At 46.6% G+C, this 24,153-nt stretch overlaps 10 protein-coding genes across 10 annotated transcripts; 3 read left to right on the top strand and 7 right to left on the bottom strand.

The window, feature by feature from the left end:
• Nucleotides 1-1,664: 1,664 nt before the first annotated feature.
• FOIG_09146 (uncharacterized protein) lies at nucleotides 1,665-2,382 on the top strand (the record flags this gene model as incomplete). The annotated part of the gene is made up of 2 exons (XM_031209337.1): nucleotides 1,665-1,765; nucleotides 1,851-2,382. The coding sequence occupies 2 exons, from the start codon at nucleotides 1,665-1,667 to the stop codon at nucleotides 2,380-2,382; spliced, it is 633 nt and encodes a 210-aa protein (XP_031061374.1).
• A 925-nt stretch (nucleotides 2,383-3,307) lies between these two features.
• On the bottom strand, nucleotides 3,308-5,974 carry FOIG_09145 (uncharacterized protein; the record flags this gene model as incomplete). Its single annotated transcript, XM_031209336.1, has 4 exons — nucleotides 3,308-4,276; nucleotides 4,339-5,402; nucleotides 5,577-5,665; nucleotides 5,727-5,974. The coding sequence occupies 4 exons, from the start codon at nucleotides 5,972-5,974 to the stop codon at nucleotides 3,308-3,310; spliced, it is 2,370 nt and encodes a 789-aa protein (XP_031061373.1).
• Nucleotides 5,975-6,424: 450 nt separating this feature from the next.
• On the bottom strand, nucleotides 6,425-9,182 carry FOIG_09144 (uncharacterized protein; the record flags this gene model as incomplete). The annotated part of the gene is made up of 10 exons (XM_031209335.1): nucleotides 6,425-6,610; nucleotides 6,669-6,738; nucleotides 6,796-6,836; nucleotides 6,902-6,995; nucleotides 7,053-7,132; nucleotides 7,191-7,212; nucleotides 8,037-8,111; nucleotides 8,166-8,794; nucleotides 8,879-9,124; nucleotides 9,156-9,182. 10 exons carry the CDS (start codon nucleotides 9,180-9,182, stop codon nucleotides 6,425-6,427), a joined length of 1,470 nt encoding a protein of 489 aa, XP_031061372.1.
• Nucleotides 9,183-9,241: 59 nt separating this feature from the next.
• On the bottom strand, nucleotides 9,242-10,071 carry FOIG_09143 (uncharacterized protein; the record flags this gene model as incomplete). Its single annotated transcript, XM_031209334.1, has 4 exons — nucleotides 9,242-9,496; nucleotides 9,554-9,710; nucleotides 9,774-9,996; nucleotides 10,035-10,071. The coding sequence occupies 4 exons, from the start codon at nucleotides 10,069-10,071 to the stop codon at nucleotides 9,242-9,244; spliced, it is 672 nt and encodes a 223-aa protein (XP_031061371.1).
• Nucleotides 10,072-10,647: 576 nt separating this feature from the next.
• FOIG_09142 (aspartate aminotransferase) lies at nucleotides 10,648-12,021 on the bottom strand (the record flags this gene model as incomplete). The annotated part of the gene is made up of 3 exons (XM_031209333.1): nucleotides 10,648-10,664; nucleotides 10,759-10,864; nucleotides 10,921-12,021. The coding sequence occupies 3 exons, from the start codon at nucleotides 12,019-12,021 to the stop codon at nucleotides 10,648-10,650; spliced, it is 1,224 nt and encodes a 407-aa protein (XP_031061370.1).
• Nucleotides 12,022-12,977: 956 nt separating this feature from the next.
• On the top strand, nucleotides 12,978-14,018 carry FOIG_09141 (uncharacterized protein; the record flags this gene model as incomplete). The annotated part of the gene is made up of 2 exons (XM_031209332.1): nucleotides 12,978-13,057; nucleotides 13,103-14,018. The coding sequence occupies 2 exons, from the start codon at nucleotides 12,978-12,980 to the stop codon at nucleotides 14,016-14,018; spliced, it is 996 nt and encodes a 331-aa protein (XP_031061369.1).
• A 142-nt stretch (nucleotides 14,019-14,160) lies between these two features.
• Nucleotides 14,161-14,751, bottom strand: FOIG_09140 (uncharacterized protein; the record flags this gene model as incomplete). Its single annotated transcript, XM_031209331.1, has 1 exon — nucleotides 14,161-14,751. The coding sequence occupies one exon, from the start codon at nucleotides 14,749-14,751 to the stop codon at nucleotides 14,161-14,163; it is 591 nt and encodes a 196-aa protein (XP_031061368.1).
• An 807-nt stretch (nucleotides 14,752-15,558) lies between these two features.
• FOIG_09139 (uncharacterized protein) lies at nucleotides 15,559-17,414 on the top strand (the record flags this gene model as incomplete). Its single annotated transcript, XM_031209330.1, has 4 exons — nucleotides 15,559-16,149; nucleotides 16,288-16,488; nucleotides 16,540-16,759; nucleotides 16,951-17,414. The coding sequence occupies 4 exons, from the start codon at nucleotides 15,559-15,561 to the stop codon at nucleotides 17,412-17,414; spliced, it is 1,476 nt and encodes a 491-aa protein (XP_031061367.1).
• A 1,047-nt stretch (nucleotides 17,415-18,461) lies between these two features.
• On the bottom strand, nucleotides 18,462-20,308 carry FOIG_09138 (uncharacterized protein; the record flags this gene model as incomplete). The annotated part of the gene is made up of 2 exons (XM_031209329.1): nucleotides 18,462-18,995; nucleotides 19,049-20,308. 2 exons carry the CDS (start codon nucleotides 20,306-20,308, stop codon nucleotides 18,462-18,464), a joined length of 1,794 nt encoding a protein of 597 aa, XP_031061366.1.
• Nucleotides 20,309-22,037: 1,729 nt separating this feature from the next.
• FOIG_09137 (uncharacterized protein) lies at nucleotides 22,038-23,352 on the bottom strand (the record flags this gene model as incomplete). Its single annotated transcript, XM_031209328.1, has 6 exons — nucleotides 22,038-22,331; nucleotides 22,383-22,484; nucleotides 22,540-22,584; nucleotides 22,634-22,843; nucleotides 22,898-23,236; nucleotides 23,278-23,352. The coding sequence occupies 6 exons, from the start codon at nucleotides 23,350-23,352 to the stop codon at nucleotides 22,038-22,040; spliced, it is 1,065 nt and encodes a 354-aa protein (XP_031061365.1).
• Between the last annotated feature and the right edge of the window lie 801 nt (nucleotides 23,353-24,153).

Genomic DNA, 24,153 nt, shown 5'->3' with positions numbered 1-24,153 from the left:
AAATCTTAATAAGATATACTAAGTTAAGATTATAAATTTCTTAATTATATTATTCTATTATTAATTAATAATTAACTAAATATATAATTATATATAACTTAAAGCACTTAATATAATAGCATTATAAGAAATAGATATAATACTTCTCTTATATCTAAAGACTCCTTGTTAATTACTAGTGCCTTAGTGCCTGCTATATAAATATTTAAACTATGCGTTTTTCTGTCCCTAGAACTCTTTATAACACCCAAGACCCTTTCAGTGTCCTTGCTGAATCGGCAGCCGAGAGTTTCTTAGAGTAGGCTTTTAAATAGATAACCTAGCAGGCAGAAGATAGGCTGCCTTATAAATAGAAACTCTCTTAAACATTCTATTAATTCTCCAATATTGTAAACCAGGGGAAAAGGGTAATATTTTCAGGCTGTCCTAGATTAATTTAATACTAAAACCGCTTACTCTAATATGCCTTAAGTACAAAATACACTCTTGCTTTCCTTGACTGATGGACGCGAACGTGGTGTTGTAGTGTGTCGAGTCTTTTGACTCGGTAGGGCGTGGCAGGCTGCCCCTATCTTGTTCAACCCCTCTTTAATCGGGCGTACCACTAGCATGTTTCGTTCTTCAAAGGGTGTAGTCAATTCTGGGGTGCCCCCAACTGTTCGGTACAGGCGGCTTGAAATGAATTCCGCTCAGAGATAGACATTTTTGCCACCGCGGAAATGGCCCGAAGACTAGTCATTGGAAGAGGACGATAAGAGAGGTAAATTTAGAGCTGATTCTGTTAATCCAAACGGATAAGCCACTCAGAGAAATATATGAAATAACATTTGGAGCCCTTGTGGCCCGTGACATGGTCAAATTTGCTAGTTTTCACAATCTGTTGCTCTATTTTGATTGCAAGAGAGCCTCTGTTAAGTTAGTAACTAGTCCATCATATAATCAGCGAAGAGAAATATAATACCGGCACCCAATTACAAAGAGCAGAATATAAAAACATAATTATATCACCAACATCCAAGTGGATTGATTGTGATTTGCGCTCTTAACAGGATCAAGAGCAGTGTGACATCCCCTGAACCTTGCGAATGGGTGAGATGAGCAGATCTCTGTGTATTGGAGAGACCTGGCTGCTATTGGTTCTAGATCATTAGCCTAGCCCTGGCCGGCATTGATACCCGAATTAAGCGACCGTCAGCCTACGAAAGTCTACAAGCCCAGGATTAGTTTTATTATCTGCCCCTATGGCAAGCATGATAAATGAAAGTGGGTTCGGCCCGTGCACGCCAGCATTCAAGCTGTATTTCAGCTGAGCCGATCTAGCCGAGATAAAGAATGGCTTCAGGCATAAATGGGATCTCGAAATATCCTCTGATAAGTAGCCAGCGCTCGTCATCTTTACAATCTCTCCACTGTTTCCTCAATAGATTTAACATGGGTCCATTTATAAGCGTAATAGTATATGTGACCTGGTGCCACTGGGCTTGGATTGCAGCCACTCAAGCTGAGTTTCCCAGCTGCGCGGTAAGTTGTAGGAATTCGGTCATTACGGTCTGGCTTTTCTAACTACCCCATCACGTAGTACAATTGCTATAGTGCTTTAGTTGGCAGCAGCTCATCAGCTACAACAAACTGCAACACTTCCGATTACAAGTGTATATGTCAAGATGAGGATTACCTCCAAGACCAGATCTGCTGTTTACACCAAGAATGTTCCGACGGAGATCGCGAGGCTGCTGAGGGCTATGCCAGATCAGTCTGCCAAGCTGTTGGTGTGACTTTGGGTCATAACTTGACTTGTCCCACTCTATCGGCGTCTGCTTCAGGTACAGGTGAATTTGCCACTTCCATAGTACTAAGGACCAGCTCCTGGCTTACAGACTTACCACAGCTACAGAGGAGCCAGGGGCCAGCACCAAGACCGATATTGCAGGCTCCGCTTCGTCTTTAGACTCAGCCTCTGGCAATAACGAAAGCGGCGACAAAAGCTCAAACACGCACATAACTCACCAAACACCGGGACATAAAGTTAAGACGGGATTGGGCGTGGGACTGGGAGCGGGGATACCTATCCTGGGTACGATTCTAGGCGCCATTACATGGTTTTTGAAGCGGAAGAAAAGCCAGTCTGCTGCACAGACACCACAAACCAACATAACAGCTCAGCCTCCCTTCGATCCCGCGGCCCCAATTGACGAGGTTCAACATGTTCACCCGGCACCTGGTGCTGCATTTTACCCTGTGCCGCTAGCACATCCTCAGGATACAGCACATTCGCAGCAGCCAATATTTGAAGCCTATGGATCACCTGGAAACATTGGAGAAGGCCGACATAGTGCTACAAAAATTCCTGCTGCTCATGAGCTGCCAGTAGGAAGGGCATAAGTCGTCTGATCCACAGGAAGTACGTGAGTCTTGGTCGTCGTCTATAAAGAAGAACTAACGGAAATGGAGAGGATTGGTACCGTGTTGATGGCAGAGGCTGTGGTCTGAAGGATGCTAGTACCTAGCCTGAAGTAATGCAGAATACAACTATATGGGATTGAGTTTAACTGATGTCTGAGTTCTCAAGCCTCTCATATATAAAGACACGCACATGTATTACAACTAACCAATTGCCTAGTATACCTTCATTAACTTTACTACTCTTGAGCATAGAAATTATAACTAAAGCTAGAAATATAGCTTTAAGTAAAATAACTCTTAATTTAATTATTTTACTAATTTAGTATAGCTAACCTTGAATTATATAAATTTCCCATTAGTCTATTAACCTGATATATAAAGGATATAATTAAAAGAAGTAATATTAATACTATATATTACATGGTATAAAGTATTTCTAAATATAACTGTAAGATATGGCATTATACATTGTATTTAATAATATAATAACTTTATTATCAAGTTATTAGATTTTATATCTATTACCTTAAACTTTAAGTTTTAATTAAATAAATAGCCTTTATTTCTAATACTAAATAAGATATTTATCTTATCAATAATAACCTAAATATTAAGATTATAATATATAATAATATAACATAATACAGTATAGTAAAATTAATCCATTTTTAGCTATTATATTAAATATATATCCTTACTTCTTTAAGATAAAAACCTATAAATATAAGTAAAGCTAATATTAACTTATGACAAATATTAAGATCTTTCTAAGTACTATATAGATAGGCTGGCAAGTAGAGTATGTTTCCGAATATCAAGTAGTATAGGAGGCTTCAAGTGGTGAACCTGCCTTACACATCACTGCTTGCCGAATGGGGACCAGAAACATACTTGCAGTCGTATTTCACAGGAAGCTATCTAGCATCTGGCTGAAATCCAGTTTCGCAAGGTCTATAGTTGGATTTAGAGTACCTTGCACCAATGGGTCGCCTGTTCCAGCAGTTAGAGAAGTGCCCCACAGACCATCATCATTCTCAGCAGCAGTAAGGAAGTCGTCGAGGCTCAGATTCATTTCCATCCCGTCGAGAATGCCGCAACCACCAACCCTATCCGCCGTCATACCGTCATTGAGCCAAGCCTCACTGGCTTGAGGTAACTCCCTTGCTGGATCGAGTATAAGAGGGCTGGGCATGCGACCTCTCTGGCGTGGAGTGGCCTGGGGCGAAGCCTGAGCCGCACGTCCCTCTTGATCTGGCGCGGAGATACCCAGTCGAACGCCCGCTTGTTGTAAACCGCGTATCATCTTCCACAGACGCCTTGAGACATATGATCTCTTGCTGAAGCCCCGGACCAGATCGAGAGCTGTGTTAAACTCTTGTCGTACGCTATCTCGGTACACAGCAGGTTCGAGAGCAACAGCCAGGAAGATAACACCTAGGGCAGATATTAGAAAATGGTTAAAGCATACTTGCTGTGTTTGGTAGATATCTGTTGTTTGGTTGAGATGATGAAGCTTCTGTATCATGTCCTTGGCAATGCTAACCAACATCTGGACTTGCGACGTATCTCTTGCGGGTCGAGGTATAGCATGTAGCGCGGACTGATGCAGAAGGATCTTCATCTGACAGGCTCTCAAATCCAGAAGGATCTGCAGGCGGTGATGACCTCGACCAAGAACAGGCGCTCCATCTTCAGGGAGTTTTAATATCGTGGGTATCTCTTTGTACCAACGCTCCACACTATAGTGAAGGAACTCAATCTCATCTCTGGGGACGTTGGAAGCTGTGCTACCCGCATTGTAGAGTGCCGCCCAAACTTTAGCACCGATTCGATTGTATGCCACCATCGCGTGGAGATAAGGCACTTCATCATCCTGAGACGGTTAGTAAAGGAGTCCATATTGTCCAGTGTGATTTGATGTCGGGTTGGACTCACTGGCCATGGGATGTTTGAATCAATGTCATTACTTTGGATTATAAATGGAAGTCCAGCTCCAAAGCTCCATCGTCTGTCTAGTGTATGCACACTCCAGAACATTCTAATGGCCATTTTCCTTTCGAATGGCCCCTTGAACATGGTGGTGTACGTGGTTGCTTGATGTAGCCCAAGTTCCAGACATGAGCGCGCAGGAATCCCGATAAGTCTCCATGCTTGGAGGTCGTCACCGGAGAGGAACGAGTGAGTGGCCTGGATGATAGTTAGTATGGTGAGAGAAGTAATGGCAGGTTGACCTTCCATCAAGGTGAAAAGGGATATTGAGTCAAGTGATGGAGACTCCCAAATCTTGCTTGAGATCCTTTCCTGTGCTTTAGCAAATAAAGCATTTCCAAGTCCACTTGAACCGCTTGTTTCAATGGTCAATGCAGATGATAGAGCAAGTCGTAAGATGTCAATTTTGTCAGCAGTAATAAGTGGTGGTCCAGGAAGTGAAGCAAAGGCAAAGCCGGACCGGGAACCAGCTTCCATGGCGTCATAAAGCTTGTGTGCATTTTCTACCAGGCTTGAAAGTGTCAATAATGGATACGAGTTCCCGATTTCCTCTTCGTAAACATGACAGAGTCGCAACGCTTCCTGTTTGTCGATGAGCCAGAGCGGATCAATTGTTAACTTGGTGAAGTTCCATGACTCTGGTGCTACCAGGGGTCTATTGAGGAGTGATTCGGATAAATTGGCAGTGTCAGAAGATTCAGAGTCCCCAGCTCTAGAGCCCTGGGCTCGAAGATGCTGACGGGCGAGCTCCAGGTTGAAGGTATAGTTGACAGCGGGCTGGCGCGGTTGTCCGGTGGATGACGGCGTGATAGTCGGAGTTGTTGTATGCGTATGTATCGCCAGATCAGCTGCATCCTCCTGGGCGGTTGTCGACATTGCATGACGAGATAGGGGTCGTCTCAAGGATGTCTGTGATGCGGACTCCAGCCCTTCCCCAGGGCTTACAGCTGTTACAGCGCTGGTTCGACGGTCATTTCGTAGCTTTTGAAGGTTGTCTTGTAGCTGAGCAACTTGTTGACTTAAAGATTTGATAACCTTGGTCGAGCTGATTCGTCAGCGTTGAAGACATGATATGCACGGCTACAGATGAAGATGAAGACATACGAATCTGATTGGCTTGTCGAGGCGGAGGGTGCATAAATGCCTGTAGTTATGTCAGAGATTGTGCAGTATTCATCGTTTACAAGGTATCTTACAGTTGAGGGAATGCTGGACACATCGTCCGCACGGCTGCTGCCCATTGCATTTGCTTTTACGTCTCTTACATTCATTGCTTCAACCAGAGGTTAATCAAAGACGACTAATGCTGATAATTGAGATAAAATGAGTCTTACCAAGCCTTAGAGATGTACTTTCCCCGTTTGGTCTTTGGCTTATGTAGGCATTGAGGCTGTGGTCCTCTCGACGCGTTATTGTTGCCCTGAGAAGAGGTCTGGACTTGGGCTGCATCGACTTGATTATCTCGATCATTACTATCGTTGCTGACTGTCCCATCACCTGTGACCTCCCCTGAAGTCTGACCATTATTGCCTCTTACTACTGACCCCATTTGCCGGATGGGTGGGGTCTGGGCTGTCGACATGGTGGAATTTGGCAATGTCTTGGTGAAATGGTACGATGAATGGCGGTAGCGGAAATGAAAGATAATTCCGGGGATTTTTGATCTCTCAAGAGAATGATCGGAATTGGATGACTAAGTGCGGGGTACACTAGGTCTCATATCTAAGGCTAACTTATTAGGCGAGATAGTGGCGTCCTTCTTCACAAGACTAACCAAGTATGTATTCTGATATTTACTGTGGGATTTCCATACGATTCTGCCGTTCACTTGTCCTTTCTCCAGCTTCTTTGCCATTATGTTAATCTGGTCAATCGGAACAACCGTAATCAGCGGCTTCACTTCCCCCCGAGCTGCAAGTTGAAACAGCTCTTGCATTTCAGGAAGCGTGCCAACAGCACTTCCGATAAGCCTAAGGCCTGGCAGGTCGTCAGCTCCAGTTGGGTTGTCAGTGGTATAAAGTAAAGAAAGGGACTACTCGCCTCGACGGACCATATCCAGCGGCGAAATAGGGAGGTTTTGCGGATTGACGCCAATACAAACTATGGTCCCTGCGTTCCGCACGCAGTGAGCTGCTTGCTGGTAGGCAGCGATGGATCCTGCTGTGCAGATAACACCGTGGACGCCTAGGGATGTGAGTCTTTTGACTTCTGCTGGTACCTGCGAGAATGTCAGTACTTCTAGAGCTTGTGATGATGAACAGCCAGTTATGGCTTACATTTTGTGTTAAAAGGTCGATAAAGTGAGCAGCCCCAAACTGAAGACAAATTCTCCTCTTATCTTCGCCACTTTTCAAGAGTCATTAGCCATTTCAACCATAATTGATAAGCTAAGGGGTGACGTACGTATCAACCGCAATAACGCGGTAGCCTTGCGCTCTTGCGATCTGCACTCCACTAGATTATTAGAATTAGCAGCGACAATAAGTGCACAAGAGTGAGCAGAACGCACAGATGTCCCAGTCAACCACCTGCACCAGAGATCAACAGCCAATTGTCGGTCTGCAAATTGCATTTCCTGATAGCAGAGTACATAGAGATACCAGCTATGAGATCTCGAATTAGTGCTCTTATCTACGCATAGCTTTTATGAACCGTCTCACTTACCGCAGAGTAGGGGTGCAGCGATGTCACTCTGCAAGTTGTCGGGCAGTAGATGTACGAAGGCAGCGTCAACGGCTATCTACACTAGACACATCGTGAGAAATAAAAGTGCGATATACGTGATGGCTTCTTCTTACGCTGGAAAGTGCCAGGGACATCCTATAATGATGTGAGCGAAGCCCGCAAAACATAGAACGAATGACATTTACCCTGCCTAGGTTTTGTTGCTTTGGGCATGATGTATACTCAACATCGCAAACTTCGCACTCCATACAAGGGCGACTTAGCCACCTGGAATAATAAGTTAAGCTGGTATCGTATACGTGCTATTTGTTCCTTACCCTAACCCGACTCTCTTGTTGATCATGTGCGCCGTGGCTGCAGACCCAGCTGAAACAGTGCCAAGTAAATGTCCAATACAGATATTTGGCGGTCAGACTATACCTTTCACCACCATGCCAACTCCCTCGTGGCCAACAATATCTGAGATTAGCGGCAGCGTGCCATAAACCCGATTGAGGTCAGAGTGACTAGCAAATTGAGTTACTGTCCTTCAGGGCTGGTCATACCATGGATGGATACGTACCATAAACCAGCGATTAATAGTTTCATAAGGATCTGGTTTTTTAATAGCTGAGGAACAACCTGCCCATTCTGAATGATGAATTGAGCTTCTGGTCCGGGGTTTTGGACTCGTGCAGCTGTTTGCGTTGTAGGGACATCTGTAGTACTCATAATTGCATAGGATTGAGATACTCGTCAAATGGAAACCCCTTCTCATTCGGGCACAAAAAGGCTGCTGAGTATCGTGGTCGTCGGGATGCATACCTGGGCATGCTGAACCGTGATCTTGAGGAGCGGGTAAGCAAAGGAACTCACAAGCCTTGCATCCTGGCAAATATCATGCTAGACGGAGAGGCAAAGCTCAACGACGTGGAGATGATGAAACCATGGCAGAGCCACCCATCACCTAACAAACCTACCCACTCCCGTTGGCATGGTGAGAGGCTTCAAATCGAATTGGTTTCGCCTCTCTGTCCGCTGGATCCACGAACCACCTGTTATCCAATTAGCGTTTGTCAAGAAACCAATATGCTCAGGCAACAACTCACGTCAGGTCAGCTCCATCAGGTCTCTCTTCCTCCAGAGCTGTGAAACCGTTCGCCAGCCACGCAAATGCAAGGTCGCTATCCTCACATAAACTCTTCCACTCAGAGTCCTCGTATCTCAGATCCTCAAGAAGTTTAAAAAGCTGAATTAGTGAGCCTGGATGCAGTGACCGAAGCTCTCCATCCTTGGTTCCATTCTTATAAGTGTTGGTGCACCCTGATGCCCATACCGTCCTCTTGAGATATGACAGGGCATGATTCTGATAAGCCCGAGCGACTCCTGGACGAAGGCTGAAAGATGAGTAGTTTTGTGTCTGGAGCTTTCTGATCATTCTCACGATGAAGCGGTTGCACATCTCAATGGACGTAACCAAGCTTCCGTGACCAAGGGAACTGGCTGGTCCAAGAATAGTAAAGTAGTTTGGCATATCAGCAGCACAGACTGACAGATAAGACTCGGGAGCTTTGAGCCATACCTCTTGAAGGTTAAGACCATCCTTGCCGAGGATGGGGAAGCGAGGTGCATAAGATAGCTCAAAACCAGTGGCACAAATGATGGAATCCACCTTGGACTCGCGACCATCCTTTGTGAGAATGCCATTGGGTGTGAACTCGGCAATGTCTCCCCAAAACTACCTCGCACTTGGGTGATACAAGCACTTACAGATATCCCAATCAGGGTGTTGGTCGACGGCTTCTAATATCTGTTAGTTGACGGTATTCTCCATGGCAGTTTGTACATACCCAACAGCAAAATCCGGCTCTAGAAATTTGGCCAGGTCAGGCCGTGAGTCAAGTTTAGCCTTGATGTTGCCAACGACTGATTGGCGAGCCAGCTTCTGTTCAGGTGTATGATCCATGAAAAGCTTGAAGCGTGTGTTGATATCGTCCTCCATGCTCTTGCGGAACTCGAGATATCTCTCAGGGTGCTTGGCCCACTCAGACTTCTCTTCCTCAGTGAACTTTTAGTTGACGCCCTTTGGTTCAGCAAACTTCTCGCCGATGCGCGAGGTAATCCATGTTGGGCTGCGAATATGAACGTAGATCTTGTTGAATTTATCGAGAATGGCCGGCAGGACCTAAATTCCGCTGCTACCGTTACCGATCAGAGCAACGGTCTTGCCTTCGATATCCTTTTCCCAGTCAGATGGCCAGTTAGCAGTGTGAAACACGGTACCACGGAATGTCTCGCGTCCGGGGACATTGCGAGGCCATTTCCAGTTGTTGAAGAAGCCGGTGGCGTTTACAAAAACGTCACATTCATCAATAAACGCATCGTTGGTCTCACCATCTGTGACGCCAGGGCTAGAGATGGCGACATCCCTCCCATCGGTCTTTTTGATACGGAGTTGCCAGATTTGTCTTTCTTCAATTCACTTGGCCTCAACTACTTTGTGTGATAGCTTGAAGTATGAGCGTAAGTCGTGCTGGTCAGCACAGTCGTCAAAGTAATGCTTGATCTCTGGTGCGGGTGCGTAGAAATGCGACCAGTGGGGATTGGGTGCCCAGGTATACTGGTAGCTGTGAGCTGGAACATCACAAGCACACCTTTGAGCAGTCAGCATACCACCGACTCAAGTAGTTCAAAAAGGCAGCAGGGGCTCAACATACCCAGGATATCTACTTTCATGCCAGGTTTCGCCTATATCGGCGTTCTTCTCATAAATGGTGAGATCCACGCCAGGGAGCTTACCAACGCGGACCGCAGGAGCAAGATCAACACCTCCAAAGCCCGCTCCGACAGCAATTACTTTGAGCTTGCGAGGAGTGAGCATGGGAACCTTGGATAGGGCGTAAGCAAGGTCATCGCGATCCTGGTAGTCTTCAGTGGCTCCTGGCAGGGTAGTAGAGGTAACAACCTCATTGAAGTACTTGGCTGCACGGGCTTGGGGGAGATTGAAGAGTCCATCTTGGATAGAAATTGTTCTTGCAGTGCTTGAGCTTTCAGTACAGACTCTAATCTAATCTCAAGGGAAGTGTCTACTATATTCTAGGCCCGGCTCTGAGTATCTTACTCTTTTCCAAATGCAAAGACATGAACGATAACCGACACTACCCTCCACCATTCCCTTGTGACATACAAAAAGCGGAAAGTGGATTGTATTTCCGCGCACAGGATGTGACGTAGCCCGGAACGTTGGGCGAAATCCCACCAATGACAAGGGTTTGCGCTGGTAATGGCTTTTCAAGACATGGCCCCCGAATTCATCACATTGAATGGACAAGGACGAGCCAAGTAGTAGGGGTTTATGCAGAAGGATGATTATTGAGATCCTGCTTTACTTATAGCTGTCTCTTGCGCATATTAATTATATCTCTTCAAGTTCTAGTAAGTAGAGTAATTATTAATACTAAGATAAAGTAGTTATAATAAAGGTAATTATTTTATCTCATATAAAAATAGACTATAAGTAGGAATTATTTATAATAAATATTTATACTTTACTACTATATAATAGTTACTTTTTTTCATCTCTTAACCTTTTCAAACAGCTTCCTTTACTGCTATAATTGCATTCACCACATATCCTATATTCCTCGAATTCACTAATACTGTCAGCGTTTCTATCTGGATCAGCGGAGCCGCACAACTTACGTCCTGCCATTGATATTCTTCCAGATGAAGAGAGGTAAACGTGGTACTCGTTCTTTAAGCGAAGCACCTGCTGAGGGTTGAGACCTGTGTATGAGAACATGCCACTCTGCAAGGCGATTATTTAGCTGAATTACAAACTAGACGATATTCAGGTCTAATTACCTGTTTGATGATATGGTCAAAGTCGCCGCTTTCATCAGAGGCGTTCAGACCATCATGAAGTGCTGATCGGACTTGTCCCAGTCTTTTGCTCATAGAAGAAACATCCCTTAGCCATTGAGATTTAAGCTCTGGGTCGCCGAGAATTGTTTTCACAAAGGTACAGCCTGTTCGTGGTGGAGTTGAGTATTCGGTGCGAATAATGAATCGAAGCTGCTGAAGTATGTTGGACTGAATGGCGGTGTCCTTGCTGTTCATGATGAAATGGAAAGCTCCTGTTCTCTGTCCGTAGAGACCGAAGTTCTTAGAGAAGGACTGCGCCACGCAGAAAGTAAGGGGGCTTTTCAGGCTGGCAAAGTATCTAAGCGGCCAAGCATCTTTCTCTGGACTGCCTGTGGCAAAGCCTTGGTACGCATTGTCAAAGAATGGAAGGATGCCTTTGCGCTGGCAAATCTCAGCTACGGCCTTCCATTGTTCTTGGCTAAGATCGAGGCCAGTTGGGTTGTGAGCGCAGACTTGAAGTATAATCACATCACCAGGTTTGCCCTGAGACTCAAAAGTGTCGATCATGCCTTGAAAGTTGAGGAGTCGTGTGGCTGGATCGTAGTATGGATATTTCTTGCATTTCACGCCCATTCTTTCAAACATGAGAATGTGAGGACCCCAAGTAGGATCAGAAACCCAGACGCATCCAGGGCTGAGGAAACGGGACAAGAAAGCAGCACCGATATGAATGGCCCCAGATCCGGAGACAGATTGAACCGAGACAGTTCGTTGCAACAGCTCAGACTGGTCATCTTGACCCAATAGAAGCTTTTGGGCCAGTCTGAGGTAAGTGGCATCGCCCTCGATAGGGAGATACTCATGCTTCCCCAGGTCGTTTTGAGATAGGAGACGGCGTTCTGCTTCCAGTACCGAAGGCAATGGACATGGGTTCCCGTCATCCGAACGATAGGCCCCGATTAGGAGATCGACTTTTTGCGGGTTTTGGTCGAGTCGGTACTCTGCTGCCAGAGAAAATATCTCATCGGCGACAATGTTTGGTACTGCGTTCAACCATGACGGCGTGGCGTCCTTGGAACTGGTATCCTCGAGAGAGGGCATTTTGACAAGCAGCTGTCGTAAAGATGCTGGTGTATAATAGTTGCAAGTCTTTGATCTATACTTTTGAGGTGATTATGTCAAGGTGTTAAAGTGTCTCTATGGCGTAGTAATTATTTCTTCTTATTTTTTAATTACAATCAGTCAGTGTCGAGACTGCAAGAAGCAGAACTATGGAAATGCGGAATGGCGGAATTCGTATTAAAATATGAATGGCGGAAACAACAAACATATTCACCTCTGTGGAGTCTCTCTTCACGACAGAAGTGGCGTCTAATTCCGTCTTAAAAATCGTCTGCCATAAATTAAGCAAGGAGCACAAAACGCTCTAGGTAACCAATATTCAACCAAAACTCTGGTGGTATTAAAAAATTAAGCTACTCATAATCATGACCGAGTCTCAAATCCCCGTGGGCGAATACCTATTCCGTCGCATTGCCTCGCTTGGTATACGGCAATCAGTGGAAAAGCAGGACAGATTCGACTAGGAGTTTAAAAAGATCAAAGTAGACTGTTAATATAGATTTATAAGTATACTTAATGCCTGGTTATTAATAATATCAGAATATCTGTAACATTTTAGTAAGATGCCAGTATAATGAGCTATTTACATTATTTCAAAATTAATTGCATTTTGTTCAAATTTATTTTAACACAGCTTGTAAGGCGGTATTGGTGCGATTTTGTAAATTGGTGTACATCGGTATGTGATGATGATTCTTAGCCCTTCCGAGATTACGCTGGGTCCAGACGCAGGAACAAGAACGCTACCCAATAACTGCATTCCGATGCGGAAGATCGTTCCGTTTTCTACAAAGCCCAGCTCAGAACTACGTTCCGGATATCTACGAGTTCCGCGTTGAAATATTTAAGCAACACAAAATAAATAATCATCGCGGGGGATTAAACCTCGTACAAAATTTGACTAATATAAGAGAAACATTTATCTCGACGTCATCATGTCTGGAAAAAAGGTCTTACTCACAGGCGGCAGTGGGTTTGTTGGATCTCATTGCCTTGACCTTTTGCTTCAGGAAGGGTAAGTTCAATGACCATCTCAATTGAGTTTGCTGACATGACCAAGCTACGAGGTCGTTGCAACGGTGCGATCCGAGAGAAAAGGACAAGACATTCTCGGTGCCTTTCCTGCAGCCAAAGCCCAACTCTCATACGCCATTGTCGAGGACATTGCTCGTGAGAATGCTTTCGACGAGGCTGTAAGAGCTGCCAAATTCAATGCAGTTCTGCACGTAGCCAGCCCTTTTCACTACAAACCGGTGGATATACAGAAGGATCTTATTGACCCTGCTGTCAACGGCACGTTGAATATCCTCAAGGCAGTCAGCGAATACGCCCCAACAGTCAAGCGCGTCGTCATCACATCATCGTTCTCCGCGGTAGTCAACATTAAACACCCCGAGAAGATGTATCGAGAGCACCATTTCAACCCAATAACTCGGGAAGAGGCATATGAGGATGGCGTACAGGCTTATAGGGCTAGCAAGACATTTGCCGAGCGCGCTGCTTGGGACTTCATGCAAGTCAAAAAGCCTGGATTCTCTCTCTCCACGATGAATCCACCTCTGATTCTCGGACCACCGGTCCCATGGCTCGCATCCATGGACTCAATCAATACTTCGAATGAACGTCTGAGAGATCTTTGCCAGGGAAAATGGAAAGAGGGATTACCTCCGACAGCCTCGTGGTACTGGGTTGACGTTAGAGATGTTGCTCTCGCTCACGTTCGAGCATTGGAGAAGTCGGATGTTGGAGGAAGGAGATTCTTCTTAATGCAAGGTAGAATGAGTAATGCTCAGATCGCACAGGTGGCTGCAGATGAATATCCGGAGCTCAAGGATAAGATCCCCAAGACTCTGGTGGATGATACACCTGTCGATCTTTGGGAGGTTGACACATCACCATCGAAGGTCATTCTAGGCCTCGAGTGTCGGGATCTGAAGACCTGCATAGTTGACTCGCTGAAACTTTTGATAAATTAATAGCTGCTCGGAGGTGCGAGGTAAACCCAGCTGTAAATTAACTATCTACAATGCGACTATTCAAATCCTTCCCATCCGTTGCAGGTCTGGTGAAATATTACTTCCGACTCTATATGAGGCCCATAGTATCGTCCGAAACAGCTCACCATAATCCTGCAACCAGCACACCACCAGCCATCAAAGCAACAGCTAAAGACGCTGTCATACGAGAACCCGGGGAACCATCTACAGCCTCCGGCTTATCATCTTTCCTGCCCTCTTCCTTCTCTCTATCTTCGTCTTTATCCTCATTTGCAGCAGAAGTACCTGTAATTTTAGCTTTCAGAGTACTGCATGCATCTGGTCCAACTGGCACAAGATCAGTGATAGCAGGGTCATCACTGCACGCCTCCCATACTACGCGATATTCGGAAACATGCTCCGCCTGCCAGCTTGTCCATTCAGAAGCCCACTCCGAGAATTCCTCAGCTGACGATCCAGTAATGACAGGAAGTTTGCAAGGGTCTTGGGTGTTGTAGAGACTCCCGAGGGCAAAGGATACGCCCAGTTCGGACATGTCCATCGGAGGTGCGGGGGCGCCGGTCATTGACAGAGAGTCTTCGAGCGCCCAGCATGATGGCAACGTGAGAGATGGGCGTGAAGTGGTTATGGTTGGTGCTGCTGTTGGGGTCAGGGTTTGAGCAGCGGCATGAGCGCTGAAAGCGGTGAGGAGGAGGATGATGGAGGTATACATGTTTGGTTGGATATTTGCTAGTGTTGCAGTTAAAAGGATAATTCTCTTTTTTTTCTTCTTTAACGGCCGCTGCAGCGCCTCTTTAACTTCACACGCATACTCGAAAAAGGCCTCCAGAACAATGGAGGTAATTTAATATTTGTAATTTCATGTATTTTGGACTTGGCAAGCAGGCGCAATGTGCTGAGTCTTATCTGACAGGGTGCATGCATTGGTTGTTATATTATAGCCTAAACCTTGAAAGGCAGCTGACTTAATTCATGCTTATTCTAAGCCACAATCTTGCAATAAACCCTTGTAAATAACAAGAAACTAAGGCCAGCAATCCAATGCCGTGAAGTAGCTAACCCCACAGGCTAACCATCTATAGCACCAAGCATCAATCTTTGCCTTATAATATCCTTTTGCGGAATTCCGTTTCCTGTTATACTGACAGGAGGAGTGGTAATAATACGGATGTTATATTGTAGAATTTGAGGGCATCCTTGAACTATCTCCGAAACTCGTTTTGTATTAGAGTCATGCCATGTTGCCGCCACATCAGGTCCCACACAAAAGGAAAGCCCTTGGTATGCGAGATGTGCGGGAAGACCTACGGCCGCCAGTTAGTACTATAAAGCCTTGATTACCTCATGATGTCTCACATATTATCCCGTCAATTCCATGCCCCTGCCCTATTCCACTTTCTAAACTCTGCTTGCTGACGAGAGCCGGCCAGCGACTCCCTACTTCGGCATTCACGCACGCACGACCGCGACAGTAGCCAGACGGTGCTCAGAGACGCTGAGTGGCCGTCACCTTTGGACAATGCCGTCGTGTCTGACAATATCGCCGCCCACGACACCATATCTACCGCTCTCGACCCAGTCCAATGCCCGCCAGAACACTTCACTAGATCAGCCAACGCCAGGCCTGCCGCAGTCGCATGTTGCCGCATTTGCAGCTGAACCCGCCGTCCCTTGGCCGATGACGATATCGGAGACTGAGAGCGACCGCCCTGCAGATGGAATCTCATATGCTCTCCCCGACTACACTCCCCGACCACACAGTAACCTCGGTGTAGGCCTCAACAACTATGAACCTGCCTGGCTGCCCGGCCACGGCTTCAATATGAATGATGTCAACTTCTCTATCTTTTCTGCCATATCCGATTTTGGCCAGCGCAACTTTGCTCAACCGCCGCCACCGGATCATGACCAGGTCTATGCCGCGGCTGACGCCTTGAGCGTCCTTAACGCATCCCCAACCTTGGCCACAGCTCGAGGCCGGCAGGAGCACCAGCAACAACAGAACCAACCCCAACAGTCTGCATCCATCGTCCAGCATAAATGGCACACTCAGCTCAGCTCCAGCTTGCCCGTGCACATGCCCAGCGCGCCCCTCAGCGATCCTGAGCAAGTAGGTGACGAATATCGGAGAAGGGCTCTCCCATCGACTGCAGCCTCCTGTTAGCAACACGGTTCTACCCTCGGCCGACTTTTTCGTATGCACTCCCTTAATCCATTCCCGTTGTTCGTCACTGAAGAGAGATGACAGAACCTATGTATCAAGCTCTACTTTGCTCAATTGAGTCCCGTGTTTCCGTTGATTCGTGCGCCCTCTTTCCGCCCTTCGTCGGAAAGTGCTTTGCTGCTGCTCTCAATTTGTTCCGTCGGTGCGCTCTTCGTCGGCTCTCCAAGTGCTATGCCCCAAGGCAGGAGAATATTTCAGGTTCTAGACAAGGCGGTTGTGTCATCTGTAGGTGGCTTCCATGCAAATCTTGTATCTATTATAATCTAACGCCGACAGTGGGAAAACTACATGGGTCGCGACAAACGCGAAACCTCATCACTTATGCAGGCAGCTCTGATCGGTCAGACTTTTGGCTTGCTCTCCGGGCGCCCGCAGGACCTCTGCATGTTGGAGGCATTTGCCGGTACTGTAATCTCTTGGGCTCGTCAGGGAGGTTTTTCTAAGATCAAGAACTCTCTCGAGGTGGTGGGCCTGAATCAAATTGGTAATAGCAGCAGTTAGTCCATCGACGAGGCGTGGAAGTCGTGGGCACAAGCCGAAGAAGCGGTCCGACTCATCCTTGGCCTCTACGTTCACGACTCTGAGTTTGCCACCGCCTTCCACCATGAGCCCCTACTCCGGCATACCGAAACGAGGCTCCCTGTATCCTGTTCTGAGGATCTCTTTTTGGCCCCTACTGCGGTTCAGTGGCGTTACTTACTGAGCAAACAAACCGCGAGTATAAGTACAAACGTATCGTCTTCGGGCGAGCCTGCGCGTCAGCCAACATCCTTACCTCGCTCCGAAATGTTCCATACGCCTCGCTGGCCGGCATAATGGCGTCTATACAAGAAAATAAGGCGTTAGCTTTAGACACTGCTACTATTCCTTACTTTCGGGATCTGTTGCTGACATGGCACAAAGAGCATATGAGTAAGCATCGTGAGGAGAGGAATCCTAGGGGTTTGATTGTGCTCTGGCATGCTGCTTTCATGACGCTATACGTCGATTTTGATCCCCTTGAGCGCGCCATCGGCCGCGATGGGACTGATGAGGCGGCAAAGGTCTCAGACCGTGTCAAAGTGTGGGCCGGCTCATCCGAAGCGAAACACTGCGTCCTACATTCTTTACTCGTCCTAAAGAATCTTGAGACGCTACCAATGGGCCTATAGCCGGCAATCCACGTGCCCAAGTCGCTTTTCTACTCGGCCGTCGTCACATACTGCTACATCACATGCAGCCCCTCGCTTCACGCCCTCTCAACCCCGTCTTGAGAGGAGGCGATTGCTGCTGAACTGCAAATGTTGAATACGGCTGGCACAGCAAGAGATATAGAGGGAGGTGACCGGGCGTGGCCGGGAACATTTTCGGCTGTAGATTCGAGCATATTATGCAACACGATCGATCTCTTACGTGGGGTCGGGCATTGGGGACTCTCGCGCAGATTTGCTTCCATCTTAGAGTTGCTAGTAGGTGACCTAGTCAGCTAGCAGAGCCAGTCAGGTTAGGGTAGTGATGTAAGCAAGGATGTGCTACCAAACTATATAAGATTTTAAAGTCCCTCATTATATGTACAGTGACAAAATCAACCTTCTCGCCATCAACTCCATTAGGCAGTAGAGACGATCAGGTTCAAAGAGTGTGATACAGGGAATCCAAGAGGTGTTTGCATATAGATCTCGGGCTCTACATCTAGGTAATATGGGTAGCTGGCAAGGTTCCGGGCCCTTTACAACGTGGATTGCATGCTCCTGTCCCACGAGCGGAGTAACGATTTGTTCCCCTGCTGCGAGACCTGACAAGGCTGCCCACAAACCTTCCCCACTTCGTCTGCGGGACTAGTCTATATAATTCTCCATTAATCTTGTATAAAGAATGCTGGGAGAAAAGGCAGAGACCTCTTCCAGAGCATGTAATTTTTGCAGGATGTACTACTAGAATAGATAGGGGTTTTCTAATCAAATGCAGACTCTCCCCTCTAAATGTCAATATTTTTCAGGCACTTTGAGCCTTAAACCTTTCTCTAGTAATTAGACCCTAATGTAACTAACCACGAACCCGAGTTTCTACTATAACACATATTTACAAAGTACACACACTATCAGGTCTATGAAGAAGGAATACACGAGGGCGGGACAAACAAAGGGGCAGGGGCTGAGAATAATATCAAATTCACTATCAAGATAATAATTGCAATTTGACAGGAGCAACCCAAGCTTTTAAATGATAGGTATGGTCAAAGACGACTTATACTGTCCTTCAGTGTATACAGAGTGCAGGCCCACGTTTTCATCATCCGGCTCGGTAAGCCTAATGTGCTCAACCTCAGGGTAAGCCATTTCGTGCCCCGAAATCCGCAGCATGAGGCCCTCGCCCTTCTCAAAGACCATGCCGGTTGGCCAGAACGTAATCTCGAGGCATGCCACCGTCCCTGCAGGTACAGGCTCGCGCCTGTCGTGGGCATAGAAAACCTCCTGACCATCACCGCGCGTCCTGCTCTTGTCCAGCGACACAGCGTGAGAGGCCCGCAGGTATCCCTCGGTGTCGATGATCTTGGCCACATTGGTGTTGGCCACCTCGCTGCACGGAACTGGGCAAGGGTAGTTGAGGTGCTCCAGCAACTTACCCTGGGCATCTATCTTGCGTAACTGCACGACCACGTCCATGTCATCTTTGTCCGCACACGACATATTCACGATCACCTTGGCGTAGCCTGCCAACTCGGTATACTTGTCAAAGTACAGCGTAAAGTCCTACGCCCGGTCATTAGTCAGGGGTCAAAAATTGAAAGGTGGTAACAGCTTACTGTGGAGTCCTCCAGATGGTGCGAGTTGTGCTGTGCCTGTGACAATTGTTGGGGATTCTCCTCAACCAGGCTGTTGCTGGCTGCGTCTAGGTAATACGTTACCAGCCTTTGCCGTGCGAGTGGGTACTCCTGCTCCGGCCGCTCGATGATCGTCTTTGCTGGACTGCCGTCAAAGCCTATGAGAGACAAGCGGACTGGCGGAATATCACGCTCCCAACCATTACCAATACCCTTGACAAACCTGTCAAAGTACCGCTGAAGCTCGTCTGTGATCTCAGGCCGATAAAGGTCATACCACTCCTGGTGCGGGTGAACGCGCAGCCACTTTTGCGTGCTCTTGGCAACGCGGAAGGTATTGAATGAGCCAGCAACGTGGAGTCCTGAGGAGTAAGACGCCGTCAAGTAAAGCGGCACATCGATGTTGGCAGTATCTATGTACTTGCTCTGCCAGTAATCGTCAAATAGCGGTCGGTTTTTGAGCATGCCGGACATGTCCTCGACCGAGTTGGGTCCCGCAAAGCCCCCCATGATTAGGTCGAAGAATTCCCTGTGGTGTGGCTTGCCGCCACGAGCGACACAGTCACGGTATGGGTCGCTGAAAGCCTCCATTGGAGCAAGCGCTTTAAGGGCTGGATGCTTGAGACGGGAGGCATAATTGATCTGGGCAACAGCCAGCCACGAGTTGCCCATCATGGCCACAGAGCCATCGCACCACGGCTGCTTGGATGCCCATTCGATGGTGTCGTAGACATCCTCTGCTTCCTGGATGCCAAACCAGTAAGTGTCGCCCTCGGACATGCCGGTTCCACGAGGGTCAACGCTGACGATGGCGTAGCCTCTGCCGCACCACTCGGCAGGGTCGGGACCCTCGAATTTCTCGTACCCCGACGTCGTCTCAGCTGGCACTCCGCATCGGTATGGGCCCATAACATCATACTGCTGCGGCCCTGTACCGGACTTGCCGTAGGGACTCCACGGGATCAGTGCTGGGACCCTCACTGTGTGTGAGTCCACGGGCCGGAACACATCTGTGTAAATCTTGACCCCATCTCGCAACGTAATGACCACGTCTTGGTCAAAGGCTACGTCGTGAGGGAACGCTCTGCGACCAGGCTCCTTGACATGGCCTTTGGGAATCGTGGTTGTGCCGGGCTGAAATCCCGGGTAGTGGAAAAAGTCTGCATCAGTGACCGATACTAGTTTGGTGAACTTTAAGTCTGGGAACTCGGCCTTGAGTTTCTGTTCCGTGGTAGGAGCCATGATTATCAGATGAGAAGAAAATGAATAGTGAACAAAGTCAGAAGCATAGGAGTCTAAGTATATCGCTTAGCTGTGGCAGCCTATCTAATACTTTAAATAGAAGTCTATTAGTCTTGTTGGCATAGGTAGCACGTGGGGAAGATTGTGGGGAAGATTGTGGGGACGATTGTGGGGAACTGAGAAATGCGGGGAAGTGCATAATGCTTTAAATGTCCCACTATAAGAACCCTAGCTACTAGTATGACGGGGATACTGAGCCGGGTGTCGAGGGCGCGGGCTTGGACTCAATTGTGCCACTCGGCAAACTCCCGCGCATCGGTGACGGGGTTGAGGACGTTGAAGTGGTTCATGAGCTTGCCGCCGATGAGTTCATCGGTGGGTGGAAGAGAGAAGAAAGAGTCGTGATCTTTCTGCAAAGAGCCGCCCGGCCCAGGTCTGATCATGTCGATAAAATCCGTGGAGCCAGCCAATGAAACCAATGGTGCCACACAAGGTACCCGAATCGCATTACCACCTATCTGTAGCAATTTGCCCTATGAGCCACTAACCGCCGTTACGAATGGCAAGCACTTTGGTCTACAGAGTAATGGGTCATGTATGTTTTCAATAACTGAATGAGTTATTGATAGAATAAGAGATGTTATGCTTGGAAGTAGTGTTTATGTTTAGGCTAACATGTTGTCGAATGTCGTGGGCGTCAAAGAATTAATGCATTTCACAAACACCTCACATAGGTGCCTGTCTTGTCTTTTCGTAGTACAAGTAGAGTGACATGTTTTATTTATTTATCAACCATAAATCAAGAGAGTCTGGCTCAATTTTCCATCGGCTCCAAAGTTTCTAGTTATAATAAAACTGCTACTATCTTAATAATTATGCCCTATTGGCTAGCAAGCCTATGCATTAAGGTCTGCATCTTTTTTATTTCAAAAGGCAGATTTTATACTAATCCTATACCATAGTTCATTATTTTAATATTTAACACAATAAAAGCCTAGGTCTTTTTCTAAGAAATATCCTGCAATGGTATACTTTGCGTTACTTCCCTGATACTTAACTAATTAATTAGTATAGACTCCTAGTAAATCGATGCAGGTACAAAGACGGATATTATACTGCTTAGATAAGAAAGTAAATAGATAGCAGAGGCGGCGAATATAGACATAGGCATCTAGAAGGTGTTAATGCAATTAAAAGGGAGTTAGTTAATACTATCTTAAATAGTAATAGTATATAAAAAGGCGTATCTGGCATCTATAGATCCTTTAATCTATTATACTAAGTCTTTAAGCTCTTTCCTATTATCTCTTAACTTAAAAATATATTAGTCTATCTAAAGATATTAATAGATTTAGTTAAAAAGCTTAATTAAGTTATATAATATATCTAGGTATATAAAGTACTATTAAATTACTAACTCTAAGTGCTTATTCTTATTAAAGGGCTAGATATTATTTAAAAAATAGAATACCTATATTAGAGCCTACTTTACCTTAGGAAGTATTAGGATTTTAATAATAGACTTTAAAGATTATATCTTATAGTTCTCTTAGACTAAAGCATATAGATATTCCAGTAAGATATATATATTAAATAGTGCTTTTACGCTCTGTAAACATAGACTAACTTTATCTTTAGTATCGGTAATTATAAAGAGCTTATAATAAATATCACTAAAAGAGAATATTAGCCCTTGGGGCTGCTCTTGGTCTATCGCTCGGCGCTATTCTTAGGCATCTCGCGCTTCAAAAGCCTTCGAATAAGCTGAAAGCCTGAGAGTATTTATTGTATGCAGAGTAGCAGCTCCTGGTTGACCTAATAGATAACTCAATTGGCCGTCAAGAATGTAATGACCAACAAGCGCGCGGTGATAGACTTCTTCTGCGGCCCATTGCTTCCAGTCACGCTTATCGTTGACTTCTCGGTGGGGTTGTTGTGATGACGCTCCAGACAAATTGTTCTGGTTTGCCCAGTTAAAGCCTAACCTATGAAAGACCTGGCTGGTAAGTTTCAGGTCTGCTTTCTACGGAAATTAGCCAGTTGTCATATTATATGAGCGAGTCTGGTAGGTTACCTCGGACATGACAGCATAGCATTGGCCGAGAAGTGCAGTCAGCACGAGCTGGACACCCCTGTGTGAATCGTAGGGCCCTCTGTGGCGTAGTAACGCCGTCCACTGCATTGCCATATCAGCAAACGATTATGAGGCTGTTAAACTATCGGATGCATACAGCGGTGGCAACGGCGGTGTGAGCCAGTCTCCATAGTACCTCTCCCTTGCTAAGTCAGCTTATCATCACATCATCCGAAACAGTGTGGACTCACCCCGTGACCCGCATCATCTGTACCAATAAATAATGATCCAAGCGCTATAGCATTAAGGATCAAGCTCGGCGAACAATCACGATATACAAAGGTTGGTCGATGAAGAATTGGGTAGATGTTGAAGTGGGAGAAGTATGCTTGAAGACAGCTATCAAGAAACGCTGGATTGAGTTCCGGTAGAGACTTTGCGGCTGACGTGACATTCTGTGACTGCTTCATTGTCAACCTCTTAAATTTGATATTTACTTTAACAGAAATACATACTAGGCATGTCATCATATCACTGAGGCTTTGGATTGCATCGCGGGAGCCATTCACGGGTGATAATTGATCCGAGTCCTGACTCTCCTCGACATCTGCTGACTGGTCGTCTGAGAGAACATTGGGCGGTGGCAGCGATTGCTGGAGTGGGTGAGGTGTTGGTATACTGCCAGGGGGTAAGGTCAACGAGCCCCAGTCGAATGTGATGATGCTGTGTAGGAGAGCTTCAGAATCAGGCCATTGCAGGTGCATATCAAGCTCTGAATTGGATAGAGCAGGATTAGCAAACATGTCCCCGTTGATGTCTGGCATTGGCTCGTAGGTGATACTGTGGTTCTGGTTCTGTTCGATAACACTTTGGATGCTTGTATAGTCCGACATACTAGGGGACATGGGCCAGCCATCTTGCGGCTGCTGTTGGTCTTGATCTTGCTGTTGCTGTTGTTGGACCCGAGCATGGGTTCGCTGGTGCCTCGTCACTGAATCTGGCCGGCTGAATTGGCGTCCACAGACTCGGCAGGCAAAAGGTTTTGCCCCAGTGTCTAGAGTGGAACCAGGCCAGGGTCAGTCATTCAGTGCATTTATCACGGGGTATGATATGAGCGGCGTCAGAGGGAGGAAAACTTACGGGTTCTTTCATGTCGCTATTGATATCAGTCATCTAGTGCAGCATGTCTAGGACAAACAATCGAACGTCCCAAGTCGATAAGGAGTACTGACCTGCAAATGCTCTGCTTTGGAATACGTCTTGTGACAAATGGAGCATGTCAGAGCTGATCGCTGATGGCGGGTTCGTACGTCATGTCTTGTCATACTAGCTATTAGAACAGCACAGGCTGTTTGCAGTGAATTACAGGTAGCTTTGGTGATGGCGAGAGCACAAGGCGTGGAGAAGAAATGGCTTCCGGGGTGGAAGATGCGGATGCGTCGGGGAAGTCAGTAGATTGCGGGGAAGCGAAATTCAGCTGATTGGGTTTAGAGTGTATTGACTTAAGTGTATGATTCCCCACATCCCGAAGCCTGAGTCTCTAGGGTTGGTCTCAACGACCAGAGCTTTCACGCCTAGTTTGGATAAGAGGTAGGCTTGTAGGAGGCCGCTCGGGCCTCCTCCAATGATGAGAACAGGGACTTTGACTGCTTCGTCGTGATCATTGGCATCATGGCCATTGGTACCATGACCGTTGGTATCGTGCCCATCGGTTTGGCTAGCCACTAGGATAAAGACCGTGTTGTCGGTATGACGGTTGAAGATTAAGATA

This window comes from Fusarium odoratissimum (genome assembly GCF_000260195.1).
Source record: "Fusarium odoratissimum NRRL 54006 unplaced genomic scaffold supercont1.14, whole genome shotgun sequence".
NCBI lineage: Eukaryota > Fungi > Ascomycota > Sordariomycetes > Hypocreales > Nectriaceae > Fusarium > Fusarium odoratissimum.
Note: the sequence above shows the minus strand (reverse complement) of the source record. Positions and strands in the feature narration are given on the sequence as shown.